Genomic DNA, 27,625 nt, shown 5'->3' with positions numbered 1-27,625 from the left:
AAGATCTACCTACCTACCTGTGACTCTCTCTTCTCCTTCCCTCCCCTCTTCCCCCAGTTTAAGTTCATGATGGAGCTGTAAGCCACTTCTAAACCTAGGGAACTGTGAGACCAGGAGAAATTTCTCTATCTTGGTTGCTGGTCAGTGTATAATAATCTAAGATTTAACGAATCACAATAGCTGTTTCATTTAGAGATCATTTTGAAGGGAGGGAAGCTACCACTTACTTATTTTCTGTGGGTGTTATTTTCATTTGATGTTACTCTACACTGAGAATTCAGAACTATCTCCGACCCAGATGACACCATGGAACTTGATTTTGCTAATAGCACAGGAATCTTTAATAAAAGCTATATGCTGTTGAAATGAATTTCATACATTTAATAGAGGGAGGCAGTGCAGTATAGAACAATATGGGCTTTGAAATAAGGAAGATCAGGTACAAACGCCTCCATGTAACTGTGTGACATCGGGCAAATTATGTAATCTGGGCTTCAGTATCTCATCTGTATAAAATGGGGGAAATAACTTCTTAGGACAATTGTGGTAATTGTGGTAATTCATTCAGATAGTGTTTAGCAGAGTTCAATTTACATATGCAAAATAAATCACATTAAAATGAAAAGAAAACCCTAGCCTACCTTATCCATTTTAAATTACCATTACAAAGAAAATCACAGAATATTAAGTAACTTATTTTACACAATCCCCTGGATGAAAGGAGATGCTAAAGAATATATAATATACTGAAAAATGCCTTTACATTTCCGGTGGCACCATGAGTTAGCTGGGGGTGGAGAGGATGCACGGCTCTTCTAAACCTTGAAACATTTCTAAAAATATTTTTAGACATTCCAGTCCTTAAGAATTAGCTTAATGATTGTGAACGCCCGATAACCAAAAACTAAGAAAAAAACCTTATTGGAGGGACAATTTCTGTACGAGGCAAGAAACAAGCAAAACAAGCTGAATTTTCTAATACTAAAACATAAATGATTACAGTTTCCTTTCTGTGTGTGGATCTAGGTCTCCTAAAAAAGGGTGATGTCTATAAATACTTATAAAATAACATACATTATTTACTTCTAAAAGACTCTTAAGCCTTCTCAAATCCCAACATCTGATCTATTTAGAATTATTCCTTGTCAAATGCTGGAAAGGAAAATGAAGGTTTCTCTTTACTATACAAAGTTTTACAGTTAAAATATTTGAGAATTAAATAATCTTGCTTAAATAGGCAGTTAAATACAATAAATCTTCCAGAATAACTGCCAAATTGATAAGATATAAATATAAATTCTGCTGTTAAAACATGGGTTTTCCCTTCATTTATGTTATTCTCAAACTTTTAATCAAGTCACAGAAGTTAAATTTAACACAATGGCTAGAGTTTCTAAAGTGGACCATTTTCTACCTGTCCTAAGTTGAAAAATGTCTATTTTAAAGGTGCCCCAATTATGAATGAAATAAAGCAAAAGAATATATCAGTTAATATACTAATTCATAATGTACTTCAAAATAAGCCAACATAATAGTTATAAACTTGGTATTTAAAATGTTGGCTGGCCGGGCATGGTGGCTCACGCCTGTAATCCTAGCTCTCTGGGAGGCAGAGGCAGGCGGATTGCTCAAGGTCAGGAGTTCAAAACCAGCCTGAGCAAGAGCGAGACCCCGTCTCTACTATAAATAGAAAGAAATTAATTGATCAACTAATATATATATATATATATAAAAATATATATATATAAATTAGCTGGGCATGGCGGCGCATGCCTGTAGTCCCAGCTACTCGGGAGGCTGAGGCAGGAGGATTGCTTGAGCTCAGGAGTTTGAGGTTGCTGTGAGCTAGGCTGACACCACGGCACTCACTCTAGCCTGGGCAACAAAGTGAGACTCTGTCTCCAAAAAAACTAAAAAATAAAAAAATAAAATGTTGGCTAACTTACGTATGCTTATACACTAACAGTTAATGCAAATGCCTAGGAATGGCAGAATAGAGAAAGTCTGCAAAGCACTAAGAGATGTTGTTATCGCTTCCACTCATCTGTTTCACAGTCTCTGAAGCTAAGCTACTACAGCAACTCCTTCCTATGGTTACTGCTTGAGGATGGGAGATGGGAAAGGCACTAGTGATGCTTTTTACTGTTTGCCTATTTGAATCCTTTCTATTTCTTGCTACAGGTGGCAGGAAACATTTTAGACCTACTCCTCCAGGTACCAGCCAGGTTTCAGAGCAGGATACAGTTGTAACTGCTCTAGTCAAGAAAGACGCGATGCTTCCTGCTCTAATGGCAGACAGCCCTGTGTGCTTACAAAATTCAGGCAAACGGAAAGAGCATGTACTACAGACCCAGCGGCTGTGCCACACAGGACTGCCATTACTTACTCCCCCACTGCCTACCTCCTCTGTGCTGTTTCCTAGAAATGAAACACAAGCAAAACCACTTAAGATCTATCCTACTTCCTAAACTCTACTAAAAAAAATTTTTATAGTACTGTCACCAAATTAAAAGAACTGTCTCCTAAAGCAAAAATTAACAAACAAACAAAAACCACTTTCTTCAGTATAGTTTAAATATAATCTAAGAGGCTTGATGGGCCTTAAGAGTCCTTTCAAGTATTTCATTCTGGGGTAAGTTCAGAAAACTTAGCACTTATATTAAAAACAAAACAAAACAGTATTTGGGGATATTAGTTGGTTTCTATAATGTTTACTAAGCACCAAAACAAAAGTTTTATTATACTACAGCTGAAATAAAGCTGGATATTCTGTATCATATTCAACTAAAGAAGTTCCAATATATTTATCACAGACTCCAGTTCACCGATCCCCTCAGGGACACGACACTGTTTGTAGTTGATCAATCTCTTGGCATACGTAGCATCAACAGCTGGCGAGCGAGAACGCCTGCCCTGCTGGCTCTGGCTAACACCACCACATATGCTGCTTGGCTGCGTCCCATCAGGCCTTGCTCAGTGCCAGACCAAAACATTATGATAAAATATGGCATCAACAATTGAAAAATAAATGTGCTAGTCTTGCCTTCCAAGTGAAATCTCAATCAGTTGAAAGTTCTGGATTAAAGAATATGACATGGGAAGGATCTATTCCCAACAGAAGAATTATTTGCAGAAGGGAACAGATTAACCTTTTGATGCTCTGAATACAAAAACTAAGAATTGAACTATAAATTATTTTTAGAAATGCAGGTGTTAGGTTAACTTATGGAAGAATTAGTATTCTAACAATTTGGACGTCTAGCATTATAAAAGGGACTAGTTACTGGAAATGTTCATCTCTCTCAAAGATATAATAAAATGGAATTCTGCTCTGGGTGGGAGATTGTACTAGATGGCCTGAGTTCTCGCCCAATGCTGAGACTCTATTTTAATGGGGAAATATGCCAATGACCTCAAAAAGAAATAAAGAGGAAAGACTGACACTCACCTCTGGCACAAACGAAACAAAAGCCTACATTTACAGCAGCAGCAGAATTACTGCTCCGTTTGGAATGATTACTACAGATGAGAATGTAGGAGGACACAAGTATGCTTCCGGCTGCAATGCACGCATCCCCAGAGTGGTAGGCCAGTGGACACCTCAAACACCTCATCATGCGGCCTGTTTAAAAACAAGTTAAAAAGGATTCTGTATAACATATAAGTTAGATATGAGATTTTTGGAGTTGGGCTTTTCTGGGTTCCTATATGATGCTAGTTATAGTAAAATAAAAACATTTTTTCGTCACTAGTTTGGCTCTGTCATTCCCATGCTATATGGCCTCTAAATACAAGCCTATACTCATTTAGAGATTGTTCAAAGAAAAAATTGTCTGTTCCAATGCTGGAGAGATGGTATTATCCAATATGGTCTAAGGGATTTTTAAGGATAATTCTGAACATATGAAATTTTCTTCTCATGGTCTGAATTAGAACTTAATCCCTAATTGGCATGCTGTTTATTGTGGCTGAACTGTTAGACACAGAGATAACACAGGAAGAATGTTGTTTATAATAACGTGCTTAAAACATTATTTGCCACTGCACTTTAAAAACAAACAAACAAACAAACGCTTTGCCCCTTCTTTAGCGGTCTTACCTTTACTGGCTTTGTGGATGTCTCTCTCCATAGAGCAGGCGGAGCAGCAGTGCTGGGGGCAGCGGAACCCTTTCGACTCAAAGACGGCAGTGGGGAATTTGCGGACACAGGCTTCATGATAGAACTTCCCACAAGCACCCACAGAACAGCGCTTCACATCTTTACCAGACACCTTACATGAAAAACATGGGTGCTGCCCTGGAAAATTGGCGAGGAAGACAGATTAAATAAAATCTGATTAAAGCATGCTCCTTTCAAGTAGAAGCAGCTACTGACATCAAACAGCTGCTCCTGAAAGAGTCTCTATTAATACATATAAGAATTTAAGACACACACAAAAAGCATTTAAAATAAATGACCAAATTAAAAAGTTATTTTGGCCGGGTGCGGTGGCTCACACCTGTAATCCTAGCTCTCTGGGAGGCGGAGGCGGGCGGATTGCTCAAGGTCAGGAATTCAAAACCAGCCTGAGCAAGAGCGAGACCCCGTCTCTACTATAAATAGAAAGAAATTAATTGGCCAACTGATATATATATAAAAAATTAGCCGGGCATGGTGGCGCATGCCTGTAGTCCCAGCTACTCGGGAGGCTGAGGCAGGAGGATCGCTCGAGCCCAGGAGTTTGAGGTTGCTGTGAGCTAGGCTGACGCCACGGCACTCACTCTAGCCTGGACAACAGCGAGACTCTGTCTCAAAAAAAAAAAAAAAAAAAGTTATTTTGTAAATTTTTTAAGAAGAATTCATCATCAATTTGGAGATACAACACTAAAAATGATTTAGATCTACACAACTGATTCCACAGAAAACCCAGAACAGAATTTTTCAACATTTGGGAACAGAGAGTGGCAAGGTCTTCCCTATCTACGATAAAGAAAAGAAACTGCCAAAGGAAAAACACATTCCATTAGGTAATCGCTTACAATTTCTATATGCAAAACAGACACAAAATGAAAACTTATAATCCTAATAAAAAAGGCAGAAAATCACAGCTAGACATATCTTATTCAAATTGTAGAAAATCAAGGACAAAGAAAATATTCAAATCATCCACAGAAAAGACAATTACTTTCGAACAGAGCTGACTGAAAGAGAAAAACAGAAGCCAAAAAAACAATGGAATGCTACCTTCAAAGAGTTGAAAGAAAACAATTACCCAGGCAGAATTCTACACCCAGTGAAAATATTTTTCAAGAATGAAGTGTAATCAATATTCATTGGGGAGGATTAGTAAAACCTTAGTTCTTTGAAAAAGATTAATAAAACTGATACCCCTGGTAAGGAGAAAAAAAAGGAGAAAAAGAACCAATATTAATGATATAAAAAATGAAAAATAGGACAGCACTACAAATCCTATAAACATTTAAAAGACAGTATAAGGATATCACTACCTTTTTGCTAATAAATTTGAAAATTTAGATGAATGAACAGATTCCTAGAGAAACAGAACTTACCAATACTGGCACAAAAAATAAGTAGAAAATATGAATAGTTCTGTAAACTATTAAAAGAAATTGAAGCTATAATTGGAAACTTTCCAACAAAGAAAATTTTAGGCCCAGATGGCTCTACTGGTAAATGTGTCAAACATTTAAGGAAAAAAAAAAAATGCCAATTATGGTAGAAATTGAACAGAAAAAAAGAAGAAACAAGTAAAAGACATACAGATGTGGAAAAATATGCAACAAAGATGACAAAGGATTATATTTTGTTATATAAAGAGTTCACATATGGAAAAAATGCATACAACATATTAAACAAAGATACCTGAATAAGACTTATAAAGAATTATGTATCAATACAGGAAAAAAAAACAAGCCTAATGTAAAAGTGGGCAGAGGGTATAAACAGGCAATTTGCAGAGAGCAGAAAGACAACCAAAAAACATGGAAAAATCCTCAGCTTTACTAGTAATCGGATAAACACTAACTGAAAACGGTTATGAAATAGGAGGAAACCCTATGGCCTAGAAATTCTACTTCTCAATAACTACATTAGGGAAGACTTAGAGCACATATAAAAGGGTGCTGACTGAAGCACTGTTTGTAAATGCGAACAAATGAAAGCAACTCAAATGTCCTTCAATAGGAGAAGAGTTAAATAAACTATGATATATGCATGGTATGGAATGCTATGCAGCAATTAAACAGAATATATCTATATTGACATAAAAAAGCTCCATTGGCCAGGCAAGGTGACTCACTCCTGTAATCCTACCACTCTGGGAGGCTGAGGCAGGAGGATCACTTGAGTTCAGGAATTCGAGACCAGACCGAGCAAGAGCGAGACCCCATCTCTACTAAAAATAGAAAAAATTAGCCAGGTGTGGTGGTGCACGCCTGTAATCCCAGCTACTTGGGAGGCTGAGGCAGGAGCCTGAGCCCAGGAATTTGAGGTTGTTGTGAGCTAGGCCAATGACATGGCACTCTAGCCCGGGCAACACAGTGTGAGACTCTGTCTGAGGGGAAAAAAAAAGAGCTCCATCAATACTCAATATATTCCATAAAAAAAATTAAAAAGAAAAAAAAAAAAAGAACTCCTGCAGAATAATGGTATGATACAGTTTTATTACCCCCCCCTCCACACACACACACACACACACACACACACACACACACACACACACACAGAGGTTTACAGGACTACACATCCAACGAGTAACAATGATTGTCTCTGGTGAGGGCTGAGATGTCCCTTGGTCATCACTCGTAATCCTTAAGACCTAGGATTACGAGTGATGACCAAGGGAGACATCAGCTAGAACTGTAATTACAATATTTTCATAACAATGTGTTATGTATTCCTTATATAATTAGAAATAAATTTAAAATCTCATCATTTGATAAGAACACCTTTAACAAGCCAAAACATAAATGGACAAGAAACACAAACCTATAATTCATAGGAGAGTCAATAAAGGTACAGGAGGAAATGTTTAGTTATAATCAAAGAACCGCAAATTGTAACAACAAACTGGTCGATGTTTACTGGCCATTTGGATAGCATCTCTCAAGAAGAGTTCAAGTCTTTTGCCCATTTTTCTTATAATGCCCATAAAAAAAATCTGAAGGAAAAAATACAAGGAATAGTTTTGTTTTGTTTGTCTTTCCAGAAAGTTAGTTGAAGTATTGTTCTTTGATTCTAGAAGTATCTAACCTTTACAAATTGGTGGAATTATAAAAATTCTTTAAAATGAGAACTTAAAACTGTGATGTTCACATTTTCTTTTACTGCCTTTGTTGCAGACATAAAGTACAGCAGGGTTGTTTTGTTGTCTTGTTGCATACATGTAATTTCAAAGAACATTTTATCATGTATATAAATATATAAAGGTAACAGTATTTTTTAAAATAACTTTCAGAAATTTTAAAAATAAAACAATAAGTTTTAAAGGTAAGAGTTTGGCTTTAACAGTTTGCCTAATGCATAAACTGCTCTATGTAAAAATAAAATAGGCCTTCATTTACGTCATGATCAAAGTAAGTCTAATATAAAATAAAATTGTTAAAACTAGTGCAATTGCTATGCTAACAGACATTTTAACTACCAAACCTCTTTAAGACTAAAGCTCTAGCATGTGAATGTTTCCAATACCCTCCCTTCCCACTAGGAACTGGTCTTCATTAAGAATAGGCCGGGCGCGGTGGCTCACGCCTGTCATCCTAGCACTCTGGGAGGCCGAGGCGGGCGGATTGCTCGAGGTCGGGAGTTCAAAACCAGCCTAAGCAAGAGCAAGATCCCGTCTCTACTATAAATAGAAAGAAATTAATTGGCCAACTAATATATATAGAAAAAACTAGCTGGGCATGGTGGCACGTGCCTATAGTCCCAGCTACTTGGGAGGCTGAAGCAGCAGGATCACTTGAGCCCAGGAGTTTGAGGTTGCTGTGAGCTAGGCTGACGCCATGGCACTCACTCTAGCCTGAGCAACAAAGCAAGACTCTGTCTCAAAAAAAAAAGAAGAAGAAGAAGAAATCAGCATAGTCTGGGCCTGGTGGCTCACGCTTATAATCCTAGCACTCTTGAGGCCAGGATTACTTGAGGCCAGCCTGAGCAAGACAGAGACCCTGTCTACAAGAAATAGAAAAATTAGCTGGGTATGGTGGCATGCACCTATAGTCCCAGCTACTCTGGAGGCTGAGGCAGGAAAATCGCTTAAGCCCAGGAGCTTGAGGTTGCTGTGAGCTATGATCACCCCACTGCACTCTAGCCCAGGCAACAGAGCAAGAGATTGTCTCCAAAAAATAAATAAATAAGTCAAAGTCAGTCCTGAGTCAAGGACTGGAGATGGGGGTGAGGAGGAATAAGTAAGTGATAAGTAAAATTGTCTATTACAGAACTCTTTTTGTAGTCTCTTTTTATTACACATTTTATTCAAAAGGGTAAATGAAAATGCTTTCTTTTTAGAAATCACATTTGTTTTAAACAATAGAAAGTAGTAGTATAAGAACTTAATAGGATACATTCTCTAATACTTTTACATGTAAAGTGTTTATCATTTCATAAACAAAGGAAAACTGCCTATATGACCATAAATAATGGTTTGAAGATGAGCTCTCATTTCCAATGTGAGAATTGTACCAAACTGGTCATGTCGCAAAATAAATCAAAAGCACTTAATTGCTTTTTATAATTGTGGTAAATATAAATATATAACATAAAGTTTAACATTTTAACCATTTTTAAGTGTACGATTAAGTGGCATTAAGTACATTCCCATTGTTGTGCCACCATTACCACTGTCTCCAGAACTTTTTCATTGTCCATGAAACTAGGTACCCATTAAACAACTCCCCATTGCGCCCTCCCCGACGACCCTGGTAACCACCACTTTACTTCTGTCTCTAAGAAACTGACTACTCTAGATACCTTATATAAATGGAAGCACACATTATTTGTCCTTTTCTGTCCTTATTTTTACTCAACAAAATATCTTCAAGGTATATTCATTTTGTAGCATGTTATCAGAATTTCATGGCTAAATAATATTCCACTGTACATACATTTTACATTTTGTGTATCCATTCATCCATCAATAGACATTTGGGTTGCTTCTACCTTTTGATTATTGTGAATAATGCTGCTATGAACATGGGTATACAAATATCTGTTGGAATCCTTGCTTTCATTTCTTCTGGGTACATACCTAGAGTGGAATTGCTGGAGCATACGGTAACTCTAATTTTTGAGAAACTGCCATACTAGTTTCAAAGCTACTATACCATTTTACATTCCCAGCAGCAATGCACAAGGGTTCCGATTTATCCACGTCTTGGCTAACACATTGTTTTCTCTTTTTTTAATACTAGCCATTATAATGACTAGTAGGTGGCAATTCACTGTGCTTTTCATTTGCATTCCCCGATTACTAATTATGCTGAGCATATTTTCATGTGCTTACTGGCCACCTATGTATCTTTTTTGGAGAAATACCTGCTTTAGTTCTTTGCCAAATTTTGAACTGGGTTGTTCTTTTTATGTGTGTGTGTGTATTTTTGCTGTTGAGTTGAAGGAGCCCTCTATTTATTCTGGGTATTATATTATCAGAAATGATTTGCATATAATTTCTTCCATTCTGTGAGTTCCCTTTCCACTCTTTTGATAGTGTCCTTTGGTGTACAGAAGTTTTTAATTTTGATGAAGCCCAATTTGTCTGTTTTTCCTTCTGTTGCCTGTGCCTTTGGTGTCATATCTATGAAACCACTGCCAAATCCAATGTCAGGAAGCTTTTCCCCTATGTTTTCTTCTAAGAGTTTTATAGTTTTAGCTCTTATATTTTGGTCTGTGGCCCATTTTGAACTGTTTTTTTTTTTGAGACAGAGTCTCGCTTTGTTGCCCAGGCTAGAGAGTGAGTGCCGTGGCATCAGCCTAGCTCACGGCAACCTCAAACTCCTGGGCTCAAGCGATCCTCCTGCCTCAGCCTCCCGAGTAGCTGGGTCTACAGGCATGTGCCACCATACCCAGCTAATTTTTTCTATATATGTTAGTTGGCCAATTATTTTCTTTCTATTTATAGTAGAGACGGGGTCTCGCTCTTGCTCACACTGGTTTTGAACTCCTGATTTGAGCAATCCGCCTGCCTTGGCCTCCCAGAGTTCTAGGATTACAGGCGTGAACCACCGCGCCCGGCCTGATTTTTGTTTTTGTGCATAGTGTTAAGTAAGGGTCCAACTTTATTCTTTCATGTGTATATCCAATTTTTCCAGCATTGTTTGTTGAAAAGACTGTCCTTTGCCCATTGAATGGTCTTGGCACCCTGTCAAAAAAAAATGTGACCATATATGCAAGTACTTATTTCTGGGCTCTGTAGTCTATGTATTCCATTGGTCTGCATGTCTGTCTTTATGCCACTATCACTGTTTGGACTACTATAGCTTTGTAGTAAACTTTGAAATCAGGAAGTATGAGTCCTCCAACCTTGCTCTACTTAATTATTTTTAAAGCATATTTCCCTCCTAAATTTCCTAATAGATATATACCAAACTGGATTATATCTAACCTCTTTTGGCAGAATTCTACTAGATTCTAGAGTTAAGAAAGGAGTCATAATTATGTTTTAATACTGAGATACATGGTCCTTCCTATCAATAGTTTAAATTTGGGATTACATACTTGAATGCTTAAAGGGGCCATGCAGGTTACCTAAGTGACTGGAGTGACAGAGGTTTAGAAAAAGGAATAACTGGAAATGTGGGGAGCCAGAAGTATATGCCCAATCCATGTTCAAAAATGAAAACACATTCTGAGGGCCAAATAAAACACTGTGCAATTGTTACCGAGACTGTCAGTTGGCAAACTGTTCAAAAGTTTTATTGCAGAGTCCAAATGTGATGAGTAAAATATTTTACATAGGAAAAATACGTCAAACGTTCTAAACAGCTTCTATGGCTTAATCTGTGTATGTGACTGAGTGTGTGTCTGTGCTAGGGTATATGATTTGTGACATATGATGTCCATCCTACTTAGCCAAGGGGGTAGAAGGCAATAGTAAAGTGCAAGGACTGTGAAGTCAAGCTGCTTGGGTTTAAATTCCAGTTTTTTCATATGCTACCTTTGTGGCTTTGGGCAGGGTACTAAACTCTCTATTCCTCAGTTTCCCCTTCTGAAAAATGGAAATAATAATACCTATATCTCGTAATGTTATGAGGATCAAATAAGATACTAGGATAAAATGCCTAGTATTGACAGCACCTGGTAGTTGGTAAATCAATGTTTGGTTAAAAAAAAAAATTGCCAACTTTTTGTCTAAAGGATTTTAAGAGGCATACAATCAAATAAAAAGAATAAATATCCATGAGAATCAAAATAAATGCATAGAAAAATAAAGAGTCATGGGTGAGATGAGCCTATCATATATACTTCATATCCAATCAACTCTTAGTTCTTCACAGCGACAACAAAACCGAAGCAAACAGAGAGCGCACACACCATTCCTAGAGGCACTACCACACCATCCCCCATTGAGTTTTCACTTCCATGGTGTTACAGGTTGAACAACCACTTCCTGCTTCCCATGACTTTGACCAGCATCACGGCTACATAGAGAAGAAACTAGTACATTTATTTTTCTATAAATTATTTTGAGAGGTGGTATGCTAAGGATAGTGGGATAAGAAATAACTGGTGAATCTTGAGTTTCAAAAAATGTTTCCAGAAGCTCCATATTTCCACTAAAAAATACAATCACAAGGGTTATAAGTTTTGATTGATACTTGCTCCAGTCCATTAAGGACCTGAAACCAATTTATTGAGCACAAAGAGTCTCAAACCCATCTGAAAAATAACTCAATGCACATACTTTGTATGACTTTTTAGATAAAAACAAATTCATCTCAATAATTTGCTAGATTTTATGGTAGGAGGAAATTTGACTACTTTTTTGATCTTAGGAAACCTAATCATTGACTGGTATCAATAAATTTGGTGAAACAACTACGGGAGGGGAGGAGGAGCAGATAAAAGTGATGAGTATTTGATGCACGGGAACTGCTGCCACTGCACATTCCTCTTCCTCCCCGTTGTCTTTCCATATCTGTCAAGGTAAGCTTACCGGTTTTACATTCCACACAGATGAACTTGCCCTCAGGGAGTGACGTCAGCCCCAGGCACTCCAGGTGAAAGTGTTTGTAGCACTCTCCCTCACAAGGAATCAGAGAGTCATCAGAGCTTTCACAGATCTGCAATACGGCAAAAGGCAATGGTTCTCAAACTTTAACAAACATCAGAATCACACGAAGGGCTTGTTTGAAACAGATTACTGGGTCCCTCACCCAAAGGCTCTGATTCAGTAGGTCTGGGCTGGGGCCCAATAATTTGCATTTCTAACAGTATCCTGACAATGCCGCTGCTCCTTAGCCTTTGCTTTGAGAACCAGTGAACTAGACAATTGCAGTATTTCCAGACCCAATATGGTAAAAAGTTTAAAAGTCATACTTGATCTTTTATGACTCTTCTTTGAGATCTGCATACTTTCATGTTTCTTCACAAGGCAAAACAGTATTTTTCAAAAAGGGTAAAAATACATTTAAAAAGTTAATATGAACTCAAATTTAAGAAAAGTTTCAAAATTAGTCATCTGCCATTTACTTCCAATTAATAACAGTTTATCACAATGAAGACTGGCACTTGCATGTTAAGAGAAGAGCTAGAAAGAGTTTTCAGATCTTCAGCTATGAAATCAAACCGTAATTTAGAAACATACTACCCTCTTTAACAGGAGGTAAGTCTATTATTGGCAGAATATGAAAACCCTAGTTTCAAGCCGTAGGACCAACCGTCACCTGCCTACCTGACATACAGTGTCCTTCTTACTCATGCCAGTGCCTCTTCTTGACAAGCTTGAATCCATGGACTGGACATCAGAAACATCTGCGTCTGCAGTAGCTGAAGGGCTATCTACTTGCTTTCCAAAGCCTACCTACACAGAAAACACAGCACATTTTTAAGAAAAACAAAACAAAAATTCTCTCAAAATTAGATGCTATGAAAATCCTAGTAAGACTTTCTCAAATAAATCCTGACACAACTTCATTCATCCTCTCTTTCTTTCTAAAAACTATGGATACCGTATCTCTACAGTTTGGGGAGAAACTGTAGTTAAAATTAAAGACAAACTATACTTCTATTATATAAAAGAACAACAAAAGCATGGCCCTCTTAAATTACGAAATAACCAAAGTGATTTGGGTATCCTATGAGTATTTAAAAATTTTCCCTTATTTTTTCCAAGTAAGTCAGGCAAAGCATTATGGTACTTTGGTCTTGCAAAGCAAAAAGAGCAGTGTGTGCAGACCTTTGAACATATTTACCTGCAGATCACTCAGTCCTCTAGAATCGGAGTCAGATGTGTCTCTGTATGCTGAACTAGTCATTTCTACATCGGTTGAGGCGCGACTCCTTTTCTTTAGAGGTTTACAGGAATCTGAAATCTCGCTGGCACCTTAATACAACACACTGAAATTAATCCTAAAATAGTGCTTAAAGTTGTTTTAATTGTTTTTTGTTTTTTTTTTTGTGGGAGAATATATTCTTTCCCCAAACTCATCTTTAGTGTGAAAAAAGCACAGCTGTCTTTGTAACACTGACGTCATGAGTCAAAACTTCATAAGCTTCTGACCCTCCTGGTAGTGAGTGATTTAATTTACAACCGCTCTATCAAAACATTTAATTCAGTTCTCCTGCTCTAAAGCTATCTTCAGTCAATAGAGCCCAAGTTCCAACCTAAAAACCAATTCTATCAAAACTGCAGGATAGCTGATTGATTTGGAGCAATTCAAAGAACCATTCAATTTGGAGGGGGAAGACATAAAACCCAACACACTGTGTAGCTTACAAATATGGTCGCAGAGACATCTCCATCTTGTTTTTATTAGGGATGTGACAAATCTTTGATTTGTATTCGATTCGTACACGGATAGTGCCATTTTCCCCTGAATTTTGCAATTCAGTTGATTATCACCCCCCCAAATAAATTTTGGATGTTCATAATTGTTCATCTGAGATTTCCTTGGTGAAGTGGCATTTATTGTGACCATTAACAAGTGCTGCAGCACAGCTACATATGTCATGCCATTTAGGAGGCGCACTGCGAGGGTTGTAAATAGACAATCAGTGTTCAAGTGCAGCCAGATCACGTAGAGCTGGATAGGAGGCCTCTATGTGGAATTTGTGCGGGAAGGAATAAATATGGAAAAAAAAGGCAGAGAGTAGTGTGGAATTTTTTTTTTTTTTAAAACTGTGTGTAATACAAATCCAGCCAAAACAATAGTGCAAAAAGTTACAAAGCAACAATCTCTTGGGCTAATGCAGTATAGGCTATACAGAAACAGCCACGATGAAATGTGCAGATCAGGCACGGTGAATACCAAGGAACCAAGGAGACGGTTAATATTTCAACCCACAGTTTGTGTTTTGGATTTTTTTCCCCCAGGATTTCCATACAACAAACAGACATCTAGACCAGCCCAGCAAGCTATGGTGGAAGTGTGCAGTCCAGAAGAGACCAGGGAGAAACAGGTCTCCAGAGGCCAGAAGATCCGAGCCAGGCCGAGTGAGAGCAGCACTTGGTGCACAGCCACGGTCTGTGCTGGAGGATGTGGGCCTCGTCAGACTGCTCAGATTACTGGAACCTCGTTATCACATCCCATTCTACAAGGTTTTCACTGAATGTTTCCTGACATCTATAAATGAGGGTGCCTGCCCATGTTAACGCTGATTTAAAAACACAAGTACACAAATCTATCTCCTTCATTGCTGGTGTATGGACCCAAAACACCACCACAAAATATTTCCTTGGCCTAAAAGATCACTGGATTAACAAGGAGTTTAACAGAGGAACAGGAGTGCTGTACTGAGAGGCTTTCGAAGGGAAACACAGGTACCGCCATTTCCGATGAGTTTCTGAAAATGCTAGAAAAATGACAGACTGCCAAAGGCAGCTGTCATGCTGTTCTCCATGACAACGGCACTAATATTTAAAAAAAAGCTTTTAATGATTGTAATGTATACAGTTGGGCTGTTTGGCAAAACCCTGCAGATGTGCATTAATGATGCTTTATTTAAAAACAAAAAACCAAAAACAGTCCATGTTGAAATTGATCAGTGTAAGTTAAACGATGGTTTTTAGGCTGGACCCATGATTTAAAAGCTGTACCCATCCAGCTCAGACCAAAAAAAAAAAAAAAAAATCATTTGAATGTTAAAGCAATTGTTCAGAGTCTTGAAGAAGAAACCAGGCAGGAAAATGCCAATAATGACGACTGGCAAAATCAAAATCGAAAACAAAGAAACTGTTTATCAAGCAGCCGACAAAGAAATCTTGCATGGAGACTACAAGTCTGGAGTTTCTGGGATGAAATTGTACAGGAATCTCAGTCCACAGTTTCCTCAATCGCTGCGGAGACGGAGCTGTCACTGAATCTGACAGAGCCCTGCACTCCCCGGTCCGCCGACCCTGTGGAATGGTGGAAACACAACGCAATCAGGCCTCCTAATCTCGCAGCGATCGCGATGCCTTTTCTTGGAGCTCCGCCAAGCAGTGTTCCCTCCGAGAGGCTGTTCAGTTCTGCTGAGGATCTCCACGGAGACCATCGCTGCAGACTTCTCCCCGAGAATGCAGAGAGGCTGGTGTTTTATTTTTTTTAAATAATGCAATTTGCCCAGAGTAAACTACAGGTATAAATACAGTTTGAGCTCACCAAAAACGCATGAATCATGCTATGGAGTTTGTACTGTAGTCAAATTGCACACAGAAAATACAGATTTAAGTTTAAGGTTTCTTAAACTTTGTGCATATCTCAAATAGATTCACATAAGGTCATCTAATAGTGGCCATAAATATGCTATGAATCATTTTAATTTACAAAAAAAGATTTTACAGCACTGTAAAAATAAATGTGGCAAGATTTTTTCAATCAGGTTGTCTTGTCTGATTTGTCATAGTCCATGTTTGACAAACATTAATAGCTACTATTCGGTATTCAGTCGAATACCTAAAAAAGTGGATTCGTCACATCCCTAGTTTATAAGCCAGTGAAACCCCAGAATCTTATGGAGAAAAGCTGGAAACAGTATCAAGTCTACGTGGTGTTCTCCAATTTACCAAAACAAATAAGACTTTTCATTTTTGATAAGAGACTTACTTTTCGTAAGAGTAAGATCAACTCTATAAGTCACACACACACACACACACACACACACGCACACAAACACCGGGGAATACTGCAATTTCACACTGAAGAGCAACAACAATGATTTACAGAGACAGACAAAAATACATGAAGTACAAATAAGTAATTCTTAAAAATTGGTTTTAATCAAGGAATTGCAAAGCAACATTATAATATTAACTCACCTTTCTGTAATCCGGTCTTCATTGTAGCCTGAGGAACTGTTTCAACCTGTTTGGACAGAAAAACACAGCATTAACAAGGAATTTTTAGCACTTTTAATTATTAACAGAGAGAAAAAATACTTTCATAAATCTAAGTAATGATGAGTGATTAATGTATCTGAAATCTGAACTCAGTCCCGTATTCCGGGTAAAGTTCTCTGTCTCAAGGTCAGGGAGGGTGTACATCCTAGCTGCCTATGCTGAACACCAAGTGACAACACACAGCCACATGCTCTCTAGCAAAGACTTTGCCCACCATTCCCTTGGTATATGAAGAGAACAAGAATACTTTCCTCAGTGTCTGGGAGGCAGGAGAGGGGTTGTTTCTGCAACCAGCCCCAGTGTTGCTATAAACCCCTCCCGCCCCAAAGACGTTAGGATAAATTTTTACTTACTATGATACTCAGGTTAATGTAACTCACGCCACTTTAAGACCCTTCCGCGCCTGCACTCACAGCTAAGTTGCTGGGAATCAGGACCCTCTCTGTAGAGAGTGCTACAGGGCTCCATACAGCTGCAAGCTCAATACTTTTGCTGCTAGTACAAACTTAAGAAAATAAGTTTGTGATATTGCAAAAGCACTTTCTTGAGTGTCTTATGAACAGTGTCTTGATCCTACATTAGGAGAGCGAGATCAGAAGTTATTCTGCCAATGTATATGTAAAACACGTGGTAATTTGAGGATTGAATCACTGGAATTAGAGAAAGGATGCTGTTTGGAGGAGTTCCTGTTTAATCTATGAATTGAATTTCATGTTTTTTGAAGATGTGGTGAAATATGCATGTTGAAACACATTTTGTAAATATTTAAGGATTGTTCTAAGCTTTTTAAAAAAATTTTTTTATTTTTTTTACAACAGGTAAAAAAACATACAACAGAAACGCTTTTATAAGATACAATTAGTAATACAAATATAAAATTTTCTAAACAATCACTGGCATTATTCTACTACTAGCTATAACACAGTGGCATTAACAATTTGTCCCATTTTTGTACTCATTCTGCTTATTAATTTTAAAATGACTGGTCACAGATTGAATTTGGGAACCAGCTGGCAAAAATCACAACTTCATCTTGGTAATGAATACTGTAGATTTGCAAGAGCTTAGAAAGATTTTTTGGAATATAATTTCCTAAGTATGAAAGTTAATATGATAAATGAATGACAAATTAGTATATTACTTAAATTTTTGTTAAATATTCTGGAAAATTTGTCTTACATGCTTGGCAATACCATATAGCACCCACAAAGTTAGATTTTAAATTTGGAAGTTTAAAATTTTGAAGGAAATATTTTAATAAAAAGTCCACGTTCTTCCATATTAAATGGTTTTAAAAATATAAAACTTATTGGAACTAATTCTATTCAGAATTTGTTTTAATAGCAGGTATCTAGGCTGCAAAAATGGATATTCTTTCACTTTAAAATAATTAAGAAAAGAATCTGATTGTGAGCTTAAAGGAGAATAGTTTCTAAAAATTTCTTTGAAAAAGGTAATTTAACATGTATACTACTACATTGATTACACTGGATTACACCTCAGTAAAAATGCACTCCCTACCTTTTTTTAACTTAAATATTGTTTATCTGACAACTTGATAACGGGTGAGTACCATTCCACTGGGAAAATAACATTCCAAAAAATCTGTGATATTAACAGAAAAACCAGATCATCTATGATTATCTGCTTCTTAAATATAAGAATATAAATTAAATTAATTTGACTGGTTTAAAAAAATAAAAACAATACATACCAGCAGCTTTAAACCAAAAATCAAAATTAAAAAAAAGGAACTCAATAATGGTTCCAAATAAAAATCATAAAAACATGAAATCATTTTGCTCATAACAGAAATTTCAAAATAAATGTGAAGGATTATTTAAGAGTCTTGTACCACTGGCTTCCCGTCTCCTGAAGCCTGACTGTTTTCTGTGAAAATGCTTGAAGCAGAATCACAGGGATGGTTCTACCACGATTGGGCACTGCAACCCTCCAGGACAGGAGCGTAAGATAGTCCAGAAAGGAAACCCAGTGTGTGGGGGACAGCTTCTCTTTCTTTTAGGATACCAATAGAAGCCACAACATTTACAAATACAATGTTTTAACTCTCTACATGTAGGAAGCCAACCTGCTCCTTTTTGATCTTCTTCTTTGGCACAACCTCAGTGGATTTCTCTGATTCAGAACGAGTTCTAATTGATCTTCTCTGTTGCTTCTTTTCTACTGAGCCTAAGAGATGATTTAAACAAACAAAAATTCATTTAAGAACACCTTGACATTTACGTAATTAAGATTTAACCAAATTCCTTGCTTTTCTTACCTACTTTTAGAATTTTAACAGTAAATCATTAGAAAGCTGTTAAACACTTGGGAGCACAAAATTTCTTTAATAGATCAAATTGTAAAGGCTGATGAGCTGAGACACAGAATCTCAAATTATACAAATAAAGAGGGATAGGATTTTTATAAATTATAAAGTCAAACTAAAACAGGAGAGACATAGTTTAGTTTTAGAAGCAGGTAAACATGCCTAGTTACGTATAATTAAGGGGATGAAGGGACAGAAGGGATGGGTAAAAATGACTTCATTACCTAGCTGACATTAGGTATTATTGGTTCAAAATTCAACTAGTAAAACATTTTACATTTTAATAAATAAGTTCAATTAAGTCTATATGTAAAATGGTTAATAGTGCTTAGTGTACTTATATAAGATTTGCTATTTTTATTAACAACCAAAGTAGGAAAAGCACAAAAATGTGACCAAAACTTAATCATTAATTTGACTATCAAAGGACTTGTTATACTTAATAGTCATGGAAAACTAACCGAAACGAATAATCAAGCTTCTCCATGTTAAATGGTAAAATAGAAACTATTAAGATTTTTAAAGAGTACAATTCTTTAAAAGCAAATGGAAAAAAAGTCACATGGACCCCATTTTTTTTTTTTTTTTTTTTGAGACAGAGTCTCGCTTTGTTGTCCAGGCTAGAGTGAGTGCCGTGGCGTCAGCCTAGCTCACAGCAACCTCAAACTCCTGGGCTCAAGCGATCCTTCTGCCTCAGCCTCCCGAGTAGCTGGGACTACAGGCATGCGCCACCATGCCCGGCTAATTTTTTATATATATATCAGTTGGCCAATTAATTTCTTTCTATTTATAGTAGAGACGGGGTCTCGCTCTTGCTCAGGCTGGTTTTGAACTCCTGACCTTGAGCAATCCGCCCGCCTCGGCCTCCCAGAGAGCTAGGATTACAGGCGTGAGCCACCGCGCCCGGCCTGGACCCCATTTTTGAAAAGGATAAAACTAAGATTGAAGACCACAACTTCCAAGAACACTAAGGGATGATTTCATTCTGTGGCCCTGAGAAGGAATGATGCCTGCAGTGCGGCTGTTCTCCGTGGCTTCAGCGCTTGCACCACCTAAATGGTCCTTCTTAGATAAGAACCACCTCTGGCTTGCCACAGGAAGAAGCTATTAAGACTGCCCATAAAATCAGACAGAAGCTACTTCAATAAAGCTTTCCATATAACCTTCCTATTTTCTGGTTTCCTTGCTCTTGGCTTTGTGTAAATGGCTTGCCTTACCTTAGTTCAAAGCCAAAAGAAAAAGGATCCCACTACTTTGTTTTAGGGAAAGAGTAGTTTGATAATATATTGTTTTGGAGCTCTAGCTAATCAATTTATAGCACAGTAGTCACCAGTAAAGGTGCTGGTTTCTTTCTTTATTCAATCTTCTCCTCAGACTAATGAAAATGTTTACTAAGACAACAGGTATTCTACCCTCCTAGGCCAACCCGAGGATCCCAGAGATCTGTACTTTAATCATCAGTACTCAAGTACTATCAAGAAAGACAAAAGTGAAAATGGAATTACTTAAAAATAAACAAAAAATCTTTATTTGTACTGAGGATGACAATATAACTGTACCAGGAAGCACTGAGAAGATTTGATCCACTGTCTTAGGCAACATGACTTAATGAAGGTTACTCAAAGAACATATACATTTAAAACCACAAAAAAGTATTATGTTCATGTTCTAAGAAAGAGAAGTGAGCATTTCTAGGTTTGGAAAATAGCTTAGAAATCTAGTGTGAATGCAAATATAATTCTTCAAACCACAGAAATGTGGCAGTGCCACATATTACGTACCCCCTAAATTCACTAAGAAAAGGCTCAAGAATTTTCCTTAAGCAGCTAACAGCAGCTAAGATGATGATGCAATTGATTTCTGAAAGTAGAACAGGCCTCCTTTCTGACTTTTCAACTACTTTTGAAGCTATTTTCACAAAAAGCAAAATGGTCATTTAAGAAGACAAAATATGCTTTTAACCAAAAGCTGATAACTAAACTTAAACCAAGGTCAAAGCTTAGAGCACCCATCCCTGTATTAAGTTTCCAATCTTAATTTACAACCTAAATTACATGTGCCTGCCTAAGGAAGAAACCAGGCTGCCTTTTTCCAGATATAAAGAATTATAACCTTCCAGTTAAAAAAAGAAAGTAAAAATTCATAGCAGATCTTAAATCTTACCATGAAAAAACTACATGAAGATAAAATGTTCACTAGCTAAGGTGAAGGAAAAAAACAAGCTCCATTAAAAATAAAAGCATAATATTCAAGTTAAGATGAGTCTAATGTTATATGAAGATTTTACTTTCTCTCTGGTTAAGAGACTATAGATGTTTAAGTAAAGACTCACCTAGTCTAGGTATCCCACTTAAATTCAGACAATTTACTAACAATTTAGTGTAAAGAGAGACAACAAAACTGATACACCTAGCTATGGAAAGCTGAGGCCAAAACATTCTTTTAATATTCAAATAAGGGAATAATATTTTCAATTATGGCTAATTAATGCAAAATCTTCTAAGTCCATTCCTAAACTCTATAATTGCATCTTTTTGTGCATTATTCTGAAATGATACAAGTCGTGATTCTGATCTGGACTTTGCTGCTCCGTCTTTTCTTTAATTCAGTTTCCTGCTGTTCCACGTGCCCCATTCAACGTGTGCCCCAGCTCTGCTGCCACCACCCCTCCCTGTCTTACAGCCCCCATCATTTCCTTTTTAAGAAAGCTAGCCCAAGTCCTTTTCTGAGTAGTGACTGTTTTTATTTTGCTTTTTTAATAATTAAAATCTGACTACTTAAATTTCCCTTCCAATAATATTTACCCCTTCATGCTGCTTAATCACAGGTTTGCCTGAGTTACTATTGATTCAAGATTACTACTTCAGGTCTTTTTTTTTTTTTTTTTTTAATAGACGAGTCTTGCTCTGTTGCCCAGACTGGAGTGTAGTGGTGCAATCATAGTTCTCTGCAGCCTCGAGCTCCTGGGGTGAAGTGATCCTCCTGCCTCTGCCTCCCAAGTAGCTGGAACTATAGGTGTATCCTCAGGTCTTAAGTCTGTGATCCATCCAAAGTCACTTTGGTCACTATGATTTTGTGATATAATAAAAAATATATATTTGGTGTCTGCTCCTGGATAATAGCATAGAACACCTAAAACCCTTGTAATTTCCTGCATGGTATGGGTGCTCAGCGTATCTCTTTTTTTTTTTTTTTTGAAACAGAGTCTCACTCTGTTGCCCAGGTTAGAGTGCTATGGCGTCAGCCTAGCTCACAGCAACCTCAAACTTCTGGGCTCAAGCGATCCTCCTGTCTCAGCCTCCCAAGTAGCTGGGACTAACAGGCATGCGCCGCCATGCCCGGCTAATTTTTTCTATATATTTTAGTTGGTCAATTAATTTCTTTCTATTTTTAGTAGAGATAGGGTCTCACTCTTGCTCAGGCTGGTTTCAAACTCCTGACCTTGAGCGATCCTCCTACCTTGGCCTCCCAGAGTGCTAGGATTACAGGCGTGAGCCACTTCACCCAACCTCAGTGTATTTTTTGTTCTAATATTTGGTCTTTGACCCTGGTTCCTGACGCAGAACTCTCTTGAAACCTCCTGGGTGATAGGAGTGTCTTTTGTTCTAATGAGGCAACTGTTGGTGGGCTTCTGGATGTGGGCTGCTCGCCAGAAAGACCAAGCCATGAGTAGATGCTTTCAGCTCCAACCCCCTCTATCCTCTGAGAAGGGAATAGGGGCTAGAGACTGAGTTAACAATTGGTCATGCCTACATGATAAAGCCTCCATGAAAATTCCTAAATTATAGGGTTTGGAGAACTTCTGGATCACTGAACATGTGAGGTGCCTGGAGGACAGTGTGCCCAGGCAGGGCATGGGAACTCTGCAACCCTTTTCCTGTGCACCTCTTTCATCTGGCTGTTCATCTGTACCCTTTGCATACCCTTTATAATAAACTGGCTAATGCAAGCAAAGCTTTTCCTGAGTTCTGTGAATTGCTCTAGCAAATCATTGAACCCAAGGAGAAGGTTGTGAGAATCCACAATTTATAGCTGGTCAGTTGCAAGTGGCATCTCAAGTGGAGGCAGTCTTGTGGGACTGAGCTCTTACTTGAGGGATCTGACTCTAACTCCAGGTGGGCAGTGTGAGAAGTGAATTAATCACAGGACCCAACTGGTGTTGGAGAATTGGTCGGGGGGGGGGGGGGGACCCACCCATCTGGGCTGAGAAGTGTGTTCAGTGGTGACAGCGTAGTAGGACAGAAAACAGTTTGTCTTTTTTTCTATTACAGTTACTTCTTAGATGCCAAAAACATTTTAAAAGAACAAAATGAAACAAACTCCTTTCTTCTAAGATTCCAAATGTACAAGCTGGTTAATACCTAATTCCTTTCTTGATGGCTATATGAAGTAGCATTACAGAAATATTACTGGTGTAATACTGTTATATAAACCAAACCCACCAGACATTCAATTAAAACTCTAAAATCCTTAGTAAGTCAGTCTCTTAAAAAAATTATTTTAAATATTGCAAAGGCACAAATGTACTAAATATAGGCACTTCTCCTTTAAGCAAGAATAACCTAGCTTGATTTTCAATTCATGGTCTCTGTTAATCAGAGAACAGGTTACATCAGGACAGTCAGGCCCGAGGCCCCTCAGCTACTAACATCTAGCACACCTGGGAACAATGAGAAGCGCTCTGCATTCGCCAGTTTGTTTCCAATAGGGGTAAAGGAGGAAATGGTAAGAATGCATTAATACCGCTAGAAAAGTAAGGCTGTTATTCTCATGCAAAGAGAGATAATCAAATGGCATATTTAGTCAGATATGTATAGATTTTATATCTATACTTTTAATTATAAAATCCTCCTGTTATTTAAGTTCCTACAGGAAAAATAACTCACTATGAATAAAGCTCTCTAGTCCCTCACTCATTCTTTCCTATTGAAATAATTGCTTTTGTAATTCAATCTTAAAAATATAATTTATTTTTGATAACTAAAAGTTTCTTAGGAACACAGCTACCATGTTATAGCAGAACGGAACTATGACTTCTCAAAATGGATCTATATACTCTTTGTACCCACCTGTAGGACCAGATGTTGCTTCAGGAGACGATATATTCTGTGTTGGCTTTTCATTTCTCTGGTTTGGTGTAGCAATTATAAGTCTGTCTTGCCCCCTGACGCTTATTTCTGCTTTGTTACCAATTCCCTTTAAGATAAGGCAAAATAAAAAATACGTGATTATTAGGCAAATGGCATCGTATGCTTATAAAAAAGGCTTGAAATGATCATAATTTGCTTAAATTTTATATGGCCTTTGATTACAATTAATTTATTATGTTAGCTATTATCAGAACAATTTTATTAAGTCATCAAGATATGGTCTAAAATGTACAATGAGATCATGTTAGGGGCAACACTATTTGTCTAATAAGTCCAGGTGATATTTATATTTTACCTGAACCTGTATCACCCAATTTTCTGTCAAAAAAAAATATTTTCTGGTCTGAACAGTTTCTTCCTTTACTCACAGTAAGAGAGCTCTAGTCGTTTTGATTCGGTAAAGTGCCCTATTACACAGACAAAAATGTCATGTGTTAAGAGATGAGAATATCCTTAGGTACAGAAATATGTCATGGATGGTGACCAAAATGTGACCCAGTAAGTGATATGGAGCAGACAGAAGGCAGGTATAATTAATTTAGGTCTCATTTTAAGTATTTTTAATATCATGAAATAGAAAGGAGTGATTTATAAATATATGTATGCTTTTAAAGCTTTCATTTTTAAAAGATCAGTTTTTGTCTTGAATTTCTCTTAAATGCCATTCTTTGGAGAGGTAGTGACTGTCTGATTTGTGCATCTAGAAGCAGATAAAACTAGCTCCAAAAATAAAGCCAATTTGCATTCAAAAAAGATATAAAATATTCATTTGTTATTCAAAAGATGTGAAATAGTCATTTGCTATCAAGAGAACCAAGTGGGGGCAACAACTTAAATTTTTATAGGTAGCTTAGGCCTTACTGAGATCAACTGAACCAATGGGCAGGAACAGGTTAATAGAGCACCCTTAACATTTCTCTTTGGGAAAATATATTACCAATGAGGCATGCCTATATTTAATTATTTTAATGAACATGTGATTATGTTAGGAAAAACATAAGCACAGAATTCTCTTTGAAGTACACATGCATGAGACACAACTAGACTGAAATCACAAACCCAAACTGTGGTGTGGGTGGGGAGGATGGTAAAGAGTTATATGGAATAAATATTACCAATGTTACGAAAGAGTCTTAAAGTCTTAAACCTAAAGTATAAGTGCCCTAAATGGAGGCTCAGGGCAAAGTGATGGAGGCACTCGGTTTGTATAGGCTATTTCCACCTCACTACCCAAACCATCCCCACAGCTAACTGTTACAGAACAAAGTTCCGGGATTTCCCTAAAACACAGTTAGGTATCCCAAGTCAACAAGAGTCTAATGAAATTGCTGGTGCAACCAAACAAGTCAGCAGGTACAATTATTCCAGTGGCTTTTATAACAGTGGTTAATTCAGACAGCTGACAATGAAGATATTAATAAGAAACAAACTTTGCAACTAAGAAAACTAACTATACAAACTAGAAACAGGCAAAGTGCCCAGATTTCTTCCATGACTTTAGGGAGCTAAGCTCAATTCTGGCTGTACAGCTCAAGATTAATCTATTGCAGATGGGAATATTACAAAAGAGGGGGGGAAAGAAGAAAAACATAGCCTTTTTCATCCACAGAATAAACTGTATGTTTCAAATGCAGTGAATACAAACATACAAAAGGCATTTAAATTGTCCCCTTGTGTTGTTTTTTCTTTAAATGCCAAGATTGACTACTTTTGAAATAGCATCCCCAAGAAACCCTATGAAAAAAGGGGGTACCTTCGTTGAATAAACAAATTGATCAATAAATTTCCCATCCCCTGTAGCATTCTGCAGCGCAAACACTTGTTCAATTTTCACAACTGGAGACATGTTACACTTCTGCAAATCCAGGCTCCCCTTGTGCATTGTGATGGAAGCTGGTAAGGATTTCCTTGCTGCCGCTGTTTTCCAGGCGATTTTAACGGGAGGTGGCTCTTCCTCTTCCACACTTGTGTGCCGCCTCTGGCTGTGCCTCCGAATTTCAGTACTTGGTAGTGAGGAGGCCACCTCCCCTGCATTGGTCTGTTCTGGCTGAGTATTCAGCACAGATCTTGGTCTTCGGGTTTTTTTAACTTCGGCTTTGGAGGCAACATTCTTTTTCGCTTGGGATAAAGTCTCTTCAGGCTGTTTATCAATATAGATAAAGGTATACTGTTCTATTCTTTCTTCTCGAGTCATTTTCAATGCTTTCTCTGCATGGGCAATGCCAATATCCCATTGAGCACGTTCTCTCTGAGGCCGAGGTTTTCGAATCTTTAAAAAAGACACAGGGATTATCAGACATGCTTTAATCTAATAGGTACATTAAAACCCACATGTATTTCCCATGTGATCCTGTTGTCTTCTCAGTTACACATAAATACCTTCAGGTTCTCTGGTAATAAGTAAAATGTTCTAACTCCATAATTTTGATAAATTAGTATTAGTCTATCAGACATGAAATTCTACAATCTTTTATAAACCTTTCCTTTGGTGATCACTCTTCTGGCCAAGTCCCCCAAAGAGGGAGTCATCCTTCTCACATCATAAAAATCTAGTGATAATGAAGGAAAACAGCAGAATGATTTAAAAAATGATCACTTTCAGTGACTAATAAAAGACTAACATTAAAAATGACACCCTAGGGCCGGGCACGGTGGCTCACATCTGTAATCCTAGCACTCTGGGAAGTTGAGGCAGGCAGACTGCTTGAGGTCAGGGGTTCAAAACCAGCCTGAGCAAGAGTGAGACCCTGTCTCTACTATAAATAGAAAGAAATTAATTGGCCAACTAATATATATATATACACAAAAAATTAGCTGGGCATGGTGGTGCATGCCTGTAGTCCCAACTACTGGGGAGGCTGAGGCAGGAGGATTGCTTGAGCCCAGGAGATTGAGGTTGCTGTGAGCTAGGCTGATGCCACAGCACTCACTCTAGCCTGGGCAACAAAATGAGACTTTGTCTCAAAAAATAGATAAATAAATAAATAAATAAAAATGACACCCCAAAGCTCCCATTTCTCCCCCATATATAGGGGCAGGGGATTAGTCAGGGGTGCTACAGAGATCTCAGCTAAGCTCACTGGCAGAGAACCAACATTTGAAATTACACTGCTAATTACACCATAATGCAAACAGGGACGTAAAGAAGTGGAAGGAGACATCCCCAAGGAATAAATGAAAGCTGACTAGACAAAGGACAACAGGCATGTATGAGAAAAAAAAACCCCAAATCACAGTTTTTATAGGTCTCCAGGTTCAGAGTTGATCAGAAGGTTTTCTATTGGCAAGAGAGGTAAGAAAACATTGAATAAAGGTGAGATGACCAAAGCGATTAGGAATTATCCAGGTGGTTAAACTGAGGTAGCCAGAAATTAGTTAATGAAACTATAAGATAGCATAGTATATGTCAAATACTGATAAATAAATCTCTAATATGTATATCTGATAAAATTAATCAAAATCCTATCAAAAAATTTAACTTTTGAATGTAAAAATGACAAATTTCTGAATCACAAGTGAACCACACTACAATTAGTTGAGTTTAAAATCTCAAGCAGGTTATTAAGAGTTCATGTCAAAATTCTAAAACATCCACCACTACATCAAACATATTTTCT

At 37.5% G+C, this 27,625-nt stretch overlaps 1 protein-coding gene across 4 annotated transcripts in view; it reads right to left on the bottom strand.

Moving 5' to 3' along the window:
• The window catches only part of NSD3 (nuclear receptor binding SET domain protein 3), a 103,827-nt gene that overhangs the window by 29,073 nt on the left and 47,129 nt on the right, over positions 1-27,625 (bottom strand). For 3 of the 4 annotated variants that reach the window (XM_012762969.2, XM_012762971.2, XM_012762972.2), the window contains exons 6-14: positions 25,762-26,277; positions 23,928-24,054; positions 18,619-18,719; positions 16,449-16,494; positions 13,405-13,535; positions 12,885-13,013; positions 12,147-12,273; positions 4,100-4,297; positions 3,449-3,622 (exon numbers count right to left, since the gene is read on the bottom strand). In XM_012762969.2, coding sequence (XP_012618423.1) covers positions 3,449-3,622; positions 4,100-4,297; positions 12,147-12,273; positions 12,885-13,013; positions 13,405-13,535; positions 16,449-16,494; positions 18,619-18,719; positions 23,928-24,054; positions 25,762-26,277 — 1,549 coding nt within the window. Of the gene's footprint in view, positions 1-3,448; positions 3,623-4,099; positions 4,298-12,146; positions 12,274-12,884; positions 13,014-13,404; positions 13,536-14,302; positions 15,549-16,448; positions 16,495-18,618; positions 18,720-23,927; positions 24,055-25,761; positions 26,278-27,625 lie in introns of those variants that run through there. The other variant, XM_012762973.2, reaches the window with a different exon arrangement.

The sequence above is a fragment of the Microcebus murinus genome, chromosome 24 (genome assembly GCF_040939455.1).
Source record: "Microcebus murinus isolate Inina chromosome 24, M.murinus_Inina_mat1.0, whole genome shotgun sequence".
NCBI classification, from domain to species: Eukaryota; Metazoa; Chordata; class Mammalia; order Primates; family Cheirogaleidae; genus Microcebus; species Microcebus murinus.
This window is presented reverse-complemented; position numbering and strand designations above follow the sequence as displayed.